We start from the raw sequence: 16974 nt of genomic DNA, 5'->3' as shown, positions 1-16974 counted from the left end.
CTTTTTACACCGGAGTGGAGTACGCTTTCTTTCAATCGTGTCACTACCTGAAAGAAGGGACAGCTCGACTTCTTCAGCAGCTGCCACCAGCTCTAAGTCGTCATCTGAGGAGGAATCTGTAACACGCAGAGAGAGCAGGAGTTACTTCAGGTGATCAGAAGAGGAGCACAAAGCAGTGCTGGTTGGCTGATGAAGAAGACCAAGCACCTCTTAAAACCCTTCCCCGTTTGCGCTTCCTCGGGGATGGAGCAGAGCGAGATGAGGAGGCTGTGGAGGAGGGTGGAGTCGACGCTGAAGAAGAGGGTGCAGTTGACGCTGAGGAGGCTGCTTTCATCCTCTGGTCCATGTCCAACACATACCTCTTCAGGTGGTCCATGCTTGAGCCCCGCGTCTCCACATGGGCTTTCCTGAGCCACATCCTGTAACTGTGGAGGGATGAAGCCACATGAGAGGAGATCAGAATCAAGCGGCTCAGCGTGATGCGTTCTGATGAAGACTCGCTCTGTGACTTACCTCTGCACCTCAGGATCGGCAGACTCATAAAACTCCCGGTACAAGAGTCCGGCGTGCTCTCCGAATCCCACCCGTCGGCTGTCTGGCGCCCGCTGTGAAGAGTCCGACTGCCTCCTCTGCTGGACAGCAGACGCCACGCAGGGGAACAGTGTGCCATACCTGCACAGAGCGTCTTTGTTTTGCATCAAAGAGCTTGTGTCCAGGTTCCCCGAGTCGCGCTCCTCATGATGAGCCGCCAGGATCATCATGGCGTAGCCGGCGTCGTTGCTGAAGAGCCAGTGGAAGGTCTGCCCTCGGTACTTTCCAAACTGGACCTCGTGCTGACTGAGGATCAGTTTGGTGTCGGACCAGTCCCCCCCACCAGCAACAACACGGTTCCTGGCATCCTGCAGGGTAGCAGCAGAATTTTTTGGTCGGCCAAACCGGACTTGTGGCCGCTTATTAATGAAGGCATCCGCCTCCGCCGAAGCCTTCAGCAGCAGCTCATTTGACCTGGAGGTCACTCTAAAATTTGGCATGTAATCCATCTGTGCATGAAGAAGAGCCAGAAGAAAGAGCCAATGAGAGACAGTAAGACATAATATGTAGTAATAATACATTATACAATAATAATAGACTTATATTATATATATAAGTATTTAATGTGTAGTAATAATACATTATACACCAAGTGTATGGGTCTATCATATCATGATGAAGTAAAAACCCTGTAATATACAACCCTAACTTGATAGACTTATATATATAATATGTGTATTTTTAAACAAATAAAGAATTCAACATTAACAAAGTTAAAGCAACTGTAAGCCTCCTCTGGTGATGAGAAACACGATATGCATTAAACAAGTACGTCTGTCTACCAAAACCACTCTTTACGACTTCATGGATGTATTTTTAAGTCAGCAAACACACTCCATTAACTGTAAGCATTAACAAAACGCAGCTGTTGTTTTTTTATTTTAAAGGTATATGGCGTTAAAACGCTAAACATTTACTCAAACTAATCTCCACTTACCGTTCAAAGTGTTCCTGTCTCCGTCGCGGATGAGAATGATGTGAGGAACCCTTTGCGCGAGTAAGGAAGGCGGGAGCCTTTCCTGCTCAACCAATCACTGATGCTGTTACCTGGGAGGGTTAGCCAATCAGTGAAGAGGGAGAGCAGAGTCAGTTTGAACTGGTTCGAACAAAGTGAACGAAAGTTAGAACATCGGTGAGACTAGTTAGAACATCGGTGAGACTAGAAGATTTGCCTCCTATGGGCGCAAGGATGACACGCAAATTCGTGAAGCGTTCCTCATTTTATCCTTATTTATCTATTATCTTTAGGATATTAAATCATTTCTTTATGACTTTCTAGGCTCATTATACACACTATTCAGACTTGTGGTGAAACGGCGCCACCGCGGCCGCTGCCGGTACTGCAGCCGCAGAGCGGCGTCTCCTCATGAGTTCACGTCTTGATTAAACCTGTCTAACGACAATAAACACGTCTGTCCTCATCCCTTCATAATGTGAGAAGAAGGGACGTACACTGAGAGCCTCTCTCCACCAGACCTCCCTGTAGAAACCTCTGGTTCCAGCAGCTCGTTTTACCGGAATATGGAGCAGACACCGGCCGCGTTTCACGCACAGACGCCCGGTAACGCAACCGGAAAGACTCCGAAGGCTCGTGTCCGGATGTAAGTTAGTTCACCGTGAGAGCCGATAAAGCGCTTCTGCTGCGTCTTAATGGGACAAGATGTTTGTTTCATTCATCTGTTTGTGGACACAGTTCTGCTGCACACGTCACCATCAGGCTGATCCGGTAGAAGCAGTTGCTTCGTTTGTCCACGTGGGGGCGCTGCACCCACAGGGAATGATGTCCAGCGAGGGGACGTTGTCCCTTCAGATGTTAGTGCATCACGTTCAGAGGCGCTGACGTTCTCAGCCAACTACAAGCCGGAAGTGAACGAATCCCCCACGTGACTGAACCCGTTGTTGTGAACAACAGTTACTTTATTATTCACTAAAAGCCCGCTACACCCACCTGTGAGTGAGTCTAACATGATTGACAGCTGTATCGACAGTAGCCGAGGGGCCGTTCCTGCAGCAGCCAATCACTGGCGTTCCAATGAATGAGAACCTGAGCATCCTGATGCAGGAAGAACCGAGAGAGAGCTCAGAGCAGGAGTAAAGGTCTTCAGGGAGCCCCCGGTGGTGGAGCTCAGAAGTTCCATCACGGCCTCAGTCCAGGGAAGCTTCAGGAGAACGGCTAGTCATGGACAGGTAATCAGCACTGAGGAGTGTCCAACACAACAGACTAGAAGATGCTTCACAGAGTCCTGGTCTCCTCTGTGTGCTGGAGGACATGTGGAAGCTGATCTTCATGCAGCACGCTGCTCGTATCACCTTCTAACGTGTGGACCTTCCTCAAGAAGAAGACGGCGTTCTCTGGAGACAAAAATAAAGCTGCATCACACTGACAGGTGTAGATCTAATATATTACTGGATATTGGATGGAAGAAACACATCAAAAGTGACTGAGGCAAACATTTAGGACGTCCTCCTGTCCCCACAGTGCAAACGTCTCAGACGTGAGCCGCTGATGAACCATCGGCCTCCTGCACGCTGTGACACACATTCAAGAAGACGTGGACAACCAATCAATGCATAGATCTTTATTTCACTTAGACCAACACACACACACACACACACACACACACACACACACACACACACACACACACACACACACACACCATCCCAAAGCGTTGGATTAAACGCATTAAAAGGTCTTTGACGTGAGCAGTGTGGACTTCAGGAAGCCTTTGATGCTTCAGACCAAAGGGACCATTACAGTGACATCACACGAGACATCTGGTGACTCAACACGTGTCACGCGCCTGGGGGGGGGTGCAACAGTCATCTATACACAGGAAGTAGTCCACCGCTGGCTCCGCCCACAATGTAACGCCATCAGGAGACAGCTGGTGGAGTCACTCATAGGATTCATGTTGTCATGGAGACGCTGAGTGAAGGGATCTGTTCACAGAACCGTTTTAAAAACAAAAGTTAAATAAAAGAGGCAGAAACGCACACAGTCACATTCCTGCAGGGACCAATCCATGTGGAAACAGTCTCCATGGCAACGAGATGAGGGGACACTCAAACATCCTTGTGTCAAATAAAAGAGGGAATCGTCTCCATGACAACCACATCTTCCTGTGTCCACTGATTTATTTCCCTGAGGGGCGGGGGGGGGACCAGAGGACCTACTCTTAGTCCGTTCTTCTTCTTCATTGTCAAGTCCAAACACAGGGCGAGTGAACTGGGGGGACTGTCCCCAGGTCGGGGTCAGGCTTGTGTCCATTTACAGGTAGCTTAGCAAGCGACGCTTTATGCTCACACTGTGGGGGGGCTGAGCTCCACGCGGTGTTCAGGCCGGACCGTTAGGGTCCATGGCGGCTCCATCGGCCGCAGGGCGCTACGGCGTCCTCTGCTTGTCCCGGTTCCGCGTGGCTGCCCCACCCTGCTGGGTGGAGTCGATGGAGGGTTGGTTGCAGTCTTGTGCGTAGTGGCCACTCAGCCCACAGTTATAACAGGACACGTTCCCGCTCTTCTTATTGACTCCGCCCCCCCCCAGCCTCCCCAGCGGGTTGGGGTACACGTGCTGGTAGACGCGCTGGCAGAAAGACTGCTGCTGCAGGCCGTAGTTGGCGCCCTGGGGGCCCAGCACGTGGGACGGCAGGTCGGCGTGGCTGTGGAGGGGGCCGTAGGGGGACGGGTGTGCGGGCGGTGCAGCAGTGGGGAAGAAGGGGGGCAGGGCGGCGGCCCCGTTGGGCTGGTGGGGGGCCTGCGTGAGGAAGCTGTTGCTGCACAGGCTGGTGAGCTGGAAGAGGGGGGGGGGGACGCTGAAGACCTGGCGCGCTGCTGCCATCTGGTGGGAGAAGAACAGGGGAGCACTGCTGCCGCCGCGCCCCCCACCACAGTTGTTGTGACACCCGCAGGTCCCACAGCACATTGACTGCTGCTGGGGGGGTGTGGGCTGCTGGGGGGGCAAATGCTGCTGCTGCTGCTGCTGGGTTTGCTGGAAGGCAAGAGGAGTCCCGCAGGACGCGCTGCTGTTGCTGTAGGACGTGCAGTCGCCGTGGGCCGTGCTGCGCGTGGGCGCCGGGCCGGGGGTGGGGGCCGGGCTGAGGGCGGGGGCCGGGCCGGGAGTGTGGGTCGGCACAGCTGGAGGCAGAGCTGCTTGCACGTGTCCGGTGGTGGCGGGTACCCCTGCTGTGTGAGAGGGGGGGGCAGTGTAGGGAGAAGGCAGGCAGGATGGTAACGTTGAGCTGGGGTGCTTGGCAGGTAAAGGCTCGCCGTGAGGCAGGGGGGGGGGGCCCGGGTCCTGGGAGGGCTGAGACTGGTGCACAGGGGAGGAGAAGGACGTCGGGCCAGGGGGCAGGAGGCCCATTGCTCTCACAGGAGCCTGCTGGGAGGGGTTGGGGGCTGCATCACTGCCCCCTGGAGCCGTCTTGAACCTCTGAACCACAGGTTGCATAGTAGGACTTCCTGAAATTGGGGGGGCAACAGGTGGAATCCCAGACGTTGGGAGGATGTCCCTCTTCTCAGGATCCTTCCCAGGGCCTTGGGCAGCTGGAGGTACCGGGGGCATCTGCACCATCGGGGTCCCTGGGGAGGGCTTCCCATCCGGTCCGATGCTTTGAGTGGGAGGAGGAGCCAGTGGAAGTGGGGGGTCAGCAGCCCCGTACAGGGGAAAGGGCATGACGGACACCGGGGGGAGGACTGTGCCGGCCTCTGGGCGGGCCGGGTGCACTGAGACCCCCCCCACAGATGGGTTGGTCTGGGGGGCGAAGAACATGTCGGGACCCAGAGCGCTGCTGGAGTCATCAGAGTGGCTGTCTGTGTCTAACAGAGAGAAGACAAGGTGAACCCCCCAGGCTGATCAGAGAGTGTGTGTGTGTGTGTGTGTACCTCTGTTGTGGTCCTCCTCACTCTCCAGGCTCTCTGCAGGTGGGTGGTGGGGGCTCGATGGGGAGCTGGAGCTTTCTGACGATGTTTCACCAAACGGATCTGAGGCAACACATTTTGTTGTGTTTACTGTTGTTATCGTATCCAACAGAGGGGATTCTGGGTAAAGCATTTTAAATGAGCTACTAGCCAGGAGCTAACCGTGTAGCTGACTAGCAGCGGATGACTCAACGCATGTATATTATTGGATGGAATGTTGGTGTATCTGACCCTGTAGTCAAAGGTCTTTTATTTGGGTGGGGAGTAAAAGAGGAGGAGCCATCGCCCCCACAGGCTAATCTGACCATAGGAGGCGGGGACCTAACCCCAGCTCAGTGGTCAGGTTGCTAATGTTTGTTGGGTGGATCTAGCATCAGAATCCCACTGATCATCACTCGGTTCTGACTCACCTCGCCTCTGAGCGAGCGCCAACCTGCCGCTGGCTGCACCTTTGACCTCGTCCCTAAAGGAGACACAGAGAGGATGAGCTACAGGAGGACACTCTGGATTGTCTTCTACTGGACGATACCTGCTGACCCACCTGTCTGTGGGCGGGGCTCGGCCCTTGCTTTTACTGCTCGGGTGGCTCCTCCCCTCAGCGGCCTGCTGCTGTGAATCAGACCAACCGGGTCAGGTCCCACCACACAGAGAAAGACCCATAAACCCACCAGGGGGGGCTACTGGGCCAAAGCATGGAGCGTGTTCAAGTAGTCACCTGCTCAGCCTCCTGGCTGCTCCTCAGTGGACAGCTCTTCCTCCTACCAAGGTCCGCAGCGTGGCCCCCCCTCCGACTATCCCCTGTGGGGCCCCTGGCAGCAGTGAGGCTGGTTGAGAGCGGGGGGACGTTACTGAGTGGATGCTGCGGGGGGCAGCCTGGTAGGAAGGTGCAGTACACACCCTGCACTGACCTTTGACATGGACTCTTGGCCCCAAGCTTCTTCTTGTGTCCCTGAGCGTACGACTCCATATCTGAGAGGACGTGACATGTGACATGTGACATGTGACATGTGACACAAGACGAGGCGGGGTGCACATGCTGTCTCAGGACCGGGGAGAGGGATTTGCCATGGAACCACTTATTGGTTTGTGACAAAGATCCAAGGGTTTACATTTAAATTGACCAAGTCATGGGAATCTATGGTGGGGGGGGGGGCACTAGACACACACAGAACACAGAGTCCCACCTTCCTCCTGACTAGAGGCATCAGAACAGCCTCCCTGGTGAGCTTTGGCCAGCTGGCAGTTACCTTGGGAGGAAAACAGATGGAAACACCTGGATGGGTCCACAGGAACCACAGAGTCCATCAGAACAACGTCACTGATCATCCTGATACTCACATCTGCACCGAGGGGGGTTTGAAGAGCAACCCGAGTCCCCCCTGAAGAAGCTGCACACCTTCCTGGTCTGTCTGAAGACTGGAGGAGCAGAGAGGAACTGCTCCCTAACAACGGAGAGATGGAGGGGGGGGGGGGGCGTGGTTAAACACGCCAACTAGATGGGAGGAGCTAGCGTACACCTGTCCTGTGCTGTCATTGGGTCTGACTGAGGTCTGCATGAGCCCCCCCTTCACTAGGATGCATTCAACCGACTGTTCATTGTGCACACATGGGGGGGGGGGGGTTCTGTGCCATATGAGGAGGTCACATGTGTGCACACTGTACAGCCCTCTGAGGCCAATTGTGTCATTTGTGACTTTGGATTACAAAGTTAAATTCATCAAATGAATAAAGCCCAACGAGTAACACCCCCCCCCCCACAGAGCAGCTTGAATCAACCAGGTCATGTGTGTGTCCACAGTGGGGGACGCTGTCCTTCATTCATTCACAGCAGCAGCTGTTCAGTGCATTCATTCTGTACCAGGGGGGGGGGGGGTCCCAACCACTGATGTAGTACCTGAGATGCGTCTCCACCTGCCTGCTGTCATTGTGGCCCCCCAGGTTCAGAAGCCTCAGGATGCCCTTCTCAAAAGACTCGCTGCACTTGTCCTTAGGAAGCTGTGGGAGGAAAAGCAGCAGGATGACACTGTCCCCTGTCCCCTGTCCCCTGTCCCCTGTCCCCTGTCCTCTGTCCCCTGTCCTCAAACCACAGAGAAGCTAGAGCTGCAGGACGTGTGTCAACGGATCACATGTGGTGTTTAAAGCTTTTGGGGGGGGGGCAGAGACAGAAAGGACAGAAGATGAATAACATCTAATAAAAGAAGAAGGTAGAAACCTTAAAGACTTCCGATCTGCCACTTAATGGAAAATTAACTTCAAGGGTGTTTGCTTAATTTACACGTTCTGCAGAACCCCCCCCCCCTCCAGAGAAGACTCATCCATACGGAGTTAAAGTGACCATACCTTCAAATAAAGAAATAATACTGGTGCCCTTTGGGGGACAGTACCAATAGAGGTACAAAGAGGGAAGAAGGTCCGACCCGGTTCACCACCGAGTCCAACATGGATACTACCCCCCCCCCCCCCGGCAATGACACTTCATCATCAAGAAGCAGGAATGATATTGGGTCTACGGTCACTAGAAGGAACCAGTTTAAACACAAGTGGCACCATGCATTCTGGGCCGGGTTGGAGGAGGAGACACGTACCTTCAGCAGGAAGTTCTCCAGTTCCAGGTGACTTTTGGTCACACTGCTGCAGGAGGAGTCGGACCACTTCACCTGAGACACAGAGCAGGAGACTCTCCATCACATAATGTACCACATAAACCATAGACCGGTCCACACCTCCAGCGGCTCAGCAGCAGACCAGAGCTCCCTCTTCATTTGTTCCTTTGGGAACTTTGTGCTCGATGAGATGTTGAATATAACGAGTACGTCAAGTTGTTCTGTACTTTTAATCAGTATATTACATCCAGATGTTAGTGATGGGGTTCTAGGTTAAAGATGTGGAGCTCCATTAGAACCAGTCCATCAGCGAGTAGTAAGTACATGGAGAACCCAATAAACTGCGTGTGCTTTGCCACGTTGACGCCGAGTGTCCCCACTAGAAGACGGATCGGTAGGGAAAGCTCGTCCTGGAGACGGGGTAGTGTGGACGTAGCCTTACGCTGCATGTCATCATTCACCCTCTCACCCAGCAGCTACCAGACACATGACACCCTACTAGCTTCATGTGCCTGTGTAGGCCTCACAGACATCTGCTACCTACCTCAAAGTCGTACTGCTTGTCCACCGTGGTCCCAGAGATGCCCTTCAGCACGATGCCCTCGATGTGCACTGCTGCAACAATAGGGGGGGGGGGGGGGGGGGAAACATCAGCTTCACACACACAGAGCTTCTTTTCCACAGTTACTAGGAACCAGGGGCTACTTTGAGCGTTGATGAGCCTCAGGGCATCTATAGTAAGCTGTCAGGGCTCATGGTTTGGCAGATGCAGGTCACCTGTGTGTGTGTGTATCTATACTCTCAGTACTACACCGAGTACATGAAGGAATGGGGCCCAGCTGACTCTTCACCTTCTCTCTGCGCCGCCCAGCGGCTGGAGCGCCGGCTCTGGCAGGGCTGATGGGACGCAGCGCGGCCCCCCACCTTCTGCCCCGGCTGCTCCTGGAGACACAGGTACATCTCGTTAGTGGCTGCTTTCAGCCTTATTCTGTGCCACGATGACGCACACACACACAAACAGGATGTCTGGCTCCCTGAGACTCCCCACGGTGTCCGTCATGTCACATGGTGCCACATTCGGCCAATCAGATAAGTGTATTCTGATCAGCCTCCTGACTGGAGGCACATTTACACACACGGAGAAACAAAGAGAAGGACCAGGAGTAACCAGGATGTCTCAGACGTTCAGAGACCATGACCTTTGTTAGAAGAGGTCACGTGAAGCATCGCTAAGGAGACCAAGAAGAAGCCTTGTAGGGAGAGCTTCCTACTCACATGTGAACTGAAGGCCCAGATAATAAAGCTCTCTGGAGTCGGTCCATGCTTCATTCTTTGCCTCAGGTACACAGTGCAGTGACCGTGGGAATAGCAGACTAAAGCAATCACTGTGACATACTAAGCTCACCCCCCCCTGTTGTTTCTATCAACACGATCAGGTGATGAAATGATCAACAGCTGAGCAGCCAATGAGGAACCAGCTCCTTCTAGTGATTCCAGTCCCCCTTCACATCCACTTCAGAACTACTGAAAGCTACAGAGAAGTCCTGCTGCTAAATGTCCACAGGGACATGGGGTCACCACGCCTCCCCCAGAGGAGGACACACTCAGCAGCATCATCATCATCATCATCATCAGCTGCTGCTGCTTTCTGGTTCGTGGGGACTCATTACGTCATCACAGCTGGGATGGGATGCCTCAGGTGCCCGGATGGAGGTTATTCACTTGGACTGTCCCCTCTGTCCCCTACTGGTGTATTTGATGGACATCCAACCCGCCGCTATGTTAACGCACAACAGGACCCTCCTCATTACCGGTCTATGGGCGGCCACGGGGGGGCCACTCAGGCGGCTCTCCTCCCCGATAGCGAGCTCGATCTTGTCCAGCTGTCCTCGGACCATCTCCCGCTGGTGGAAGTGGAACGCCGGGTGCAGCGAGGCCATGGCGAAGAGCAGCGCCAGCTGCTCCAGAGGTCCGGCCGGCTCTTCGTCGGCGGAGAAGCCGCAGGTCCGCTCCGGACTCCCGGGGCCATTCGCGTCCCGACCCGGGGGACGCAGCGGCTGGTTGTAGAACACGGCCGGGTCCACATGGCTCAGGATCCGAAAGAGTATTCCAGCACACTCCCTGCTGTCAGACCCGAGCAGGGACAGGCACACCAGCAGCTTGGAGCGCACCACCGGATCCACCACGTCCGTTAGCGCCCCCAAGTCGCCCGGACTATTGGCCCGGAACTCGACGTCTCTTAAAACGTGGTAGTCTTTCCTCGCCAGGTCTTCTAGGTAAGATCCCAGGAAGCGGAGCTCCAGCGGCTGGCACATGTGCAGCAGCCCGCACATGAACTCGATCCGCTTGGCGGGGTTCAGGTGCAGGCCGAACCACTCGAACACGGTCTCCTTGTCGAGCGGCGGCGGGCGCACATCGGCCCGGGGCGACTCGCTCAGTCCGCCGGACACCGGAGCAGGCGGGGCCGCCCCGGGGCCGCGTCTCTGCTGCTGCGGGTCCAATGGGTCGTCTTCGGCCGCTCCGTCGCCCGTTTTCATCTCTCGCTTCATTTTCAGCATCATTCGCGCCGCAAGACCTCAAACTGCGAACAACGCACGTCACGGACTAGCGACGCCCGAAGGCCGGCGAGCGGTCCCTCGGTAGACCGGGGCGTCACTCATCCGGACGTGCTGCGTTAGCCTGGGGCTAGTGGCGCTAGCATCGCGTTAGCATCACGTTAGCATGCGCGCTAGCCGTTTGTCTACGTCACGTTCTTCTTCTACGCCTGGTTTCCGGCGCGGTGGCCGCTGAAGGTCAGCGCAGTGCTGCCCCCGCGCGACTGGACGGACCAGCAGAGAGGGGCAGAAATACATCAACACGTAGGCCCTTTCTTAGGCCCTTTCACAATATGCGTTCTTGAGTGGACTTTTGTTCTCGTGGACTTGCAGCCCGAGTACTGATCCAATTCTAAAGTCCGCATCTGGCCGACAGCGGTCATAATACCCGGATGTGACTCGCCCCGCCCATTTTACCGGGCATGCATCCGAGCAGCTCGGCTTATTATCAGCCTCTTGATGTTTGAGTAACAAGACAGACGTTATGTGTGTGTGTGCATTCAAATATTTTAGTAATATAGTTTATTTTTTGTTACTGTATCCAAACTCCTCTTCCTAAAATGATAAAGCTAATTATTTATATATGTATATAAATATATATAAATAAATGAAATTTGCATTGATGTGTGTAAACTGTGGACTTGTTGCCTTGGCTCTTAAATATTTATAGTTGGTCATATATTCTTCATACGAATTTGTCATGTTGACACTGTCCCATGGTAAATAAATAATTAAATGGGAGCATTATTTTTTTGTTTATTACTTTTATTCACTAAGAATATTGTAACATACTAATGAACCGTTTCAGCTGCAAAGATTCCTTCAGATTAATGACACCAGCTTGTTTCAATGCTTGAGCTTTTTATTAATGTGTGAGGATTGTGCTAAAAGCATTATTTCCATTAACCACTCTTATTGAGGCTCAAGGCCTCAAACACCATCCAGCTTGTGTCACTTGTCGTATCGTTCCTTAAATAGCGTTACAGCGACAGAAAAGAGGAGTATAAATGAGAGGGCTCAGGGATCAGGTTCACTTGGCACAAATAGATGGACGTTCAGTCCAGCACTCCACGTCATCCCAGGCCTTCCCGTCTGCCAGTACAAAAACAACAAGGGGAGTTCGTGAATGAAACACAAACTACGCCTACATGATGTAACAATGTGTGTTACGCCAACCTTCACCTGATCTATACCATTTTTTTAATAGTTAAGCTCGTTTATTTGGTTTATCATAATTGCTTCTCCAGAACGCTTCTAACTCAGAACTGAAATAGATCCAGAAATAAACAGAACCACCACAAGTATGACGTTTATGTAATGATTAGTGGCCCAACACATGAATGAATGCAAACAAACAGTTGTTCCATTTTAGATGGTTATAAAATATAACTATAAAATGGTGTATGGTGACCCCACTCCTACAAGAAACACTGTGTTCTTTACCTCCAAAATTCATTTGAATGCAACGCTGCCTGCCCTGATAGTTGTTCGGCTCTCCAGGGGCCCACATCGTGAAGTCCAAACGAGTCCCATCACTCCAGAACCATTGGTTCACCTGGAGGAAAAAAAAGATTGGGTATGGAAATAATATGTAATATAGAGTCATTAAAGAAAAGGGTGAAATCAAAATAAAACACAATGAGTAGATATTGCAAGAATTTAACAAACATTATAAATATTTTGAGTGCAATATTTGTAGTATTGTAAATGGTGAATAGTATACCTCTTGTGCATTATAGCCTCCAACCCATGTTTGTGGAGAACTCAAATCGGCGCTCGTGATGACTTCCTGAATTTCACGGTACTCCAGGACGTTGCGAACGGATGCAAGGTGTCCCCCCAGGTCAAGACAGTTGTTCTACACAAGAGGAGACCGACAGACATTTTGGGGGGGATTTAAAATGAGTGCGACTTCACTACTGATTCATCTGCATACATTTGATCCCCCAGCATTACCTCAGCTCGACCCCAAGACATCGCTCTTGAAATGAAGCGGTAACAGCGACCGCTGTAGCGAGTCCAACCGTAGGGACAAAAAAAGGACCACTTGACCAGATGACGCTCTGCAGAGAGAAATAAAGTTTCATCTGGAGTCAAATATATATGTATAACCTTTATATTACCATATTAAACAAATTTTGATAGAAGCTAAATATGCAAAACAAAGCATTACATCCTTACACAACGTAGTGAATCCACATAATCTGCAGTCTACTCACCTTCAGGTTCCTCTCCAGACATTTCCTCTGGGAGAGCTGGGAAGTTTGTCATTGCAGTTATTAACCATGATTATTTCTATTCAATGACATTAAATGAATACGTACCAGTTACTACATCTAATACTCACCAGCAGCTGTAGTCAGAGCCATCACGGCACAAAGAAGGGCAGTCACAGTCAGCGTCTTCATGGTGAAGGCAATGAGAAGATGCAGATGCTGAAGATGAAGACCACCTTTAACACAAAGACAGATATGATTACTTATACTTGTGAAGAGGACAGAGAAACATACTGAGGTTCAGACCTTCAAGTCAAAGGAGAGTGAGGACGTTTGCAGCAAACCTGATAAGCTGTCCTGTGATGAGGTGAAGAACGAGAGGAAGACATAAATACGCTCCGTTATCTCCTCATCTCTCACAAAAGGGACCGATGTGTGACTCGAACACAACACACATTGATGAGTGTTTTAGGTGCAGACAACACAGAAACAACTGGACAAGTTCCTGTAGAAGCTGCAAGGCCTCGGCACACTGCAAGCAAACTGACACGTGCGCACACACAGACACACACAGGTGAGCATGCAGCCCCAGCACCTCTTAAGGGTTACTACTACAGACAGAGGAAGACACGTGGTGCACAAACACCTCTGCCATGTGGTCAGTATCCCCTCCTTATCTCACTCGGTTACACATAGAAGATACAAACATCCACATATCTCCATCCACGTCATTGACCTTCTTCTGGGGCACTTCAAGTGCAACCGATCCTTTGTTGAATAGTGAAAGTTACTGATTAAATGGATCTCATGTAGTTTTAACCTTTAATGCTAGATAGATTCTATCACTCAACAAAAACTCACACTCAGTAAACTACCCACCTCCTTTGTAGATGATTATACTGTTGGCTCAACAACACATAATCACACACGTGCACCTGATGAGGCATCGTTCATTTCATGTTTCCCCTTCATGACAGCCTCCAACATCCGGTCAGCCGGCAGCGTTTACATTTAGATGTCCATCCAATCTGCAGTATGCCCATTCAATAAAGGTACCAAGCAGCATTCATCAATACATGACTCAGTTCTACTGGGGGGTCAACAACAGTTACTTCCCACTAACCCAGTCCTTCACTCCCATGGTCCTTTGGGACGTTCTTGTGGGACAACTTGGACCCTCAGCAGCACTCCTCGTCCCTCACAGAGCGATAGCACCAATGCAGAGAACTAGAAAAGGTTTCCCTGCTTACCTTTGAGATGACGTCTTGGCGTTGGGTCTGTGAGAAGAGAGGAGCAGCAGCTCGACGTCGCTGGGATTATTTGTTTGAAGTTTTAAATATAAAGTATTCTCTGACTCGTTGACTTCATTTATCTGACTGATCAGAAAGACACTGACAAGGCAATGAGGCACCACATTAGTTTATACACTTCTTAGACCATTCGGTTGAGTGAGCCCTCCCCTCCTAGCCTAAGTCTCCTCCTGTTGTCGTCCCACTAGCCCCCCCAGCCCCATTCGGTATGTTGAAGCTAGTTTGGCTCCCTCATTCTTACTGCGTAACCTATTCGGAGGTTCTCCCCCTGTCTGGTATGTTAGTGCTAGACTAACTGGCTCATACTGGTCGGTTGGCCCCATCTCCCCTCTAGTTCTGTCTCCTAGCGTCTTCACGCACACACAGATGAGACCTTTGTCCCTGACTCTTCTGTCTCCATCTCTGGTCAACCGTGCCTGCTTGGCGTCTTACTATTTTTGTTTGTGGGCCTCCTTGTATTCTCTCCTTCCCTCCGTCAGACGGTAACTGTTAGAGGTGCGATGAGGACTGGATCCAAATGCGAACTGGAGACACGGTTCAAGGTCAACAAAATTGATTTATTAAGAGAAGATGGTGGGCTGCTGGCTGCTTGGGTGGCAGGGTAAGGTATCGAGCGTAGGCTGCACGGAAATGGCTGGTACACGAAGCTCGTGGACTGGAAGCAATCGACCAACATGGGGGCCCAGGGAAGAGCAGGCTTTAACTGTTTGCTGATTGTGGATCAGCCGCAGGTGCGACTGGTGAGAGCTCCTCTCAGCCCGAAAACAAACACAAGAAAACCCAGCCAGCAACCAGGAACAAATGTATCTAACGAAGTGAAGGCCCAATGCATAATCACCACAGTAACTCATCTACCTGGATATGTTATTATAGCTGGCAAAGTTGCAGAGTTGAAATCACACTGCAAAAAGGTGATTCAACTCTTACAGAGTCAATTGTACAACAGAGCTGGAGTCATTATTAGATGTTATTTAGCTGACGCTTTTATCCAAAGCAACTTACATTGCATTATAACCCATTTGTTAACACTTTGTTGAGTGTTGATAGGTGTGTTATTGGGTTATTGGGTTTTCTCCTTGTTGCTAAGGTTTTCCTACAGTATTGACTTCCCCAAAGTCCATACAAATGTATCTAACTAAGTGAAGGCCCAAGTCATAATCACCACAGTAACTCATCTACCTGGATATATTATTATAGCTATATCCTATAATTACACAATTTCCTAAAAATGATTATAACATGATTATATGTGTCACGGCAGGACAATGGCCCAAATGCACAACTTCAAAGTCAAAGTCTCGGAATACTTAACAAAGTACAAAAAAAACAATAGCAAGACTTGGCAATGGAGAAAGGGCACAGGTACGCACGGATTCGCTATCACGTGGGACAAGACGAACTGGCACAGGCACTAACCCACTGACCCTAACCCTAACCCCAAGACAAACTGGCACAGGACAATGGGAGACGCAGATAATATACAGGGTAGGCCAAGGGTCGACAACCCGCGGCTCTTTCATCCCTCTGTGGCTTTAATATATATATATATATATATATATATATATATGTCAGGAGATCGGTGCTGGTGCAGGCGGAAGGCAGGACTCAAAAGCAGGATTTCCAGAAGGTTTCCAAAGGTGCTCTTTATTCACCCACAAAACAGGACGTGCACCAACGACGAGTAGACATGGACAATGACGCGACAAGGGACAACAGGCACACAGGGCTTAAATACACTAGGGAGGTGCAGGTGATTGGACACAGGTGGAAGCAATCAGGCAATCACAGGACAAGGCAGGAAGTGAAGTTACCCAGGGACACAAGAGACATGAGACTACAAAATAAAACAGGAAGGAGAACCAAACCGTGACACTATGAGCCATGAACTTCTGTGGAAAGCCGATCAAAGTGATCAGTGGATGAAATCTTCACATTCAAGTGCTTCTGCTTGTTTGGTGGCAGTTTATGGAACCAAATCCAGGTCAAAATTTTTCCTCATTCGAAAAAAATGTGAAGCCGAAAGTTTAAGTTTTGTTGTTGAACATTGAAAAATACAACACTGTATTCAAAATAAAAATAATTGGACAAAAAATATTTTTGGGTTGAAAGTAGTATAGGGTTGAATGTAGAATGTTGTGTGTTTTACATCAGTGGTGGGCATAGATTAATTTCTTTAATCTAGATTAATCTCACTGTAATATTGGAATTAATCTAGATTGAAATGGCTCATTTGAATTCTGCCAAAGCATTTAGAATATGTGTGCTACCCAAATAATTACTAAAAGTAACTTCTACAGTAAACTAATTCCTCTTTGCACAAGGTGCAAACAACCTTCGTCTTGTCGAGGTTTCCATTGGGAAGCTTCTTAAAAATCCAAACCCGGTGACTTCGTAGCTGCAGCCATGCTAGCACGTCTCGTTCTCGCCCCCTGCAGTGCAATTTGGCGCTAGAATATCAAGGTGGAAATCATCATCGCTTGCGTAGTATAGACCCAGCTCACAACTCAACTTTGAGAATAGATTATCGGCGCTATTTTTTCTTTATCGCTGATAAGAGTCTCACCATAACGCAGCACGTTACCGCCGATATTGGCGCACCACTAATATATATAGTGTATATATCAGACTTTTGACCCTGATGTGGCGTAGGGGGCGGGGCGTCGACTGAGAGGGGCGTGTCAACTTCTGAGAGGGGCGTGTCAACTTCTTGATCTATTTGTTGTTGGTTTTGAGTCTCTCTTAA

At 50.6% G+C, this 16974-nt stretch overlaps 2 protein-coding genes across 4 annotated transcripts; both read right to left on the bottom strand.

Annotated features, from left to right (window-relative positions):
* Positions 1 to 3204: 3204 nt before the first annotated feature.
* On the bottom strand, positions 3205 to 10799 carry zcchc2 (zinc finger, CCHC domain containing 2). Of its 2 annotated transcripts, XM_037455726.2 has the most exons (13): positions 9923 to 10799; positions 8963 to 9053; positions 8656 to 8726; positions 8094 to 8165; positions 7403 to 7503; positions 6847 to 6950; positions 6693 to 6755; positions 6417 to 6477; positions 6224 to 6332; positions 6050 to 6117; positions 5919 to 5971; positions 5473 to 5571; positions 3205 to 5406 (listed from the first exon to the last, which is right to left on the bottom strand). In XM_037455726.2, the coding sequence occupies exons 1-13, from the start codon at positions 10670 to 10672 to the stop codon at positions 3977 to 3979; spliced, it is 3072 nt and encodes a 1023-aa protein (XP_037311623.2). In that variant the 5' UTR covers positions 10673 to 10799; the 3' UTR covers positions 3205 to 3976. The 2 variants fall into 2 exon arrangements, with proteins under 2 accessions (XP_037311623.2, XP_037311622.2); XM_037455725.2 differs by having other exon boundaries at positions 6224 to 6477.
* Positions 10800 to 11555: 756 nt separating this feature from the next.
* LOC119198987 (ladderlectin-like) lies at positions 11556 to 14451 on the bottom strand. 2 transcript variants are annotated; one of them, XM_062559079.1, is made up of 8 exons: positions 14172 to 14451; positions 13266 to 13278; positions 13053 to 13157; positions 12925 to 12960; positions 12662 to 12768; positions 12429 to 12563; positions 12149 to 12260; positions 11556 to 11797 (listed from the first exon to the last, which is right to left on the bottom strand). In XM_062559079.1, the coding sequence occupies exons 3-8, from the start codon at positions 13111 to 13113 to the stop codon at positions 11736 to 11738; spliced, it is 513 nt and encodes a 170-aa protein (XP_062415063.1). In that variant the 5' UTR covers positions 13114 to 13157; positions 13266 to 13278; positions 14172 to 14451; the 3' UTR covers positions 11556 to 11735. The 2 variants fall into 2 exon arrangements, with proteins under 2 accessions (XP_062415063.1, XP_062415062.1); XM_062559078.1 differs by lacking the exon at positions 13266 to 13278.
* Between the last annotated feature and the right edge of the window lie 2523 nt (positions 14452 to 16974).

This window comes from Pungitius pungitius, chromosome 19 (genome assembly GCF_949316345.1).
Source record: "Pungitius pungitius chromosome 19, fPunPun2.1, whole genome shotgun sequence".
NCBI classification, from domain to species: domain Eukaryota; kingdom Metazoa; phylum Chordata; class Actinopteri; order Perciformes; family Gasterosteidae; genus Pungitius; species Pungitius pungitius.
The sequence above is the reverse complement of the archived record's forward strand: the minus strand, read 5'-3'. Positions and strand labels throughout refer to the sequence as shown.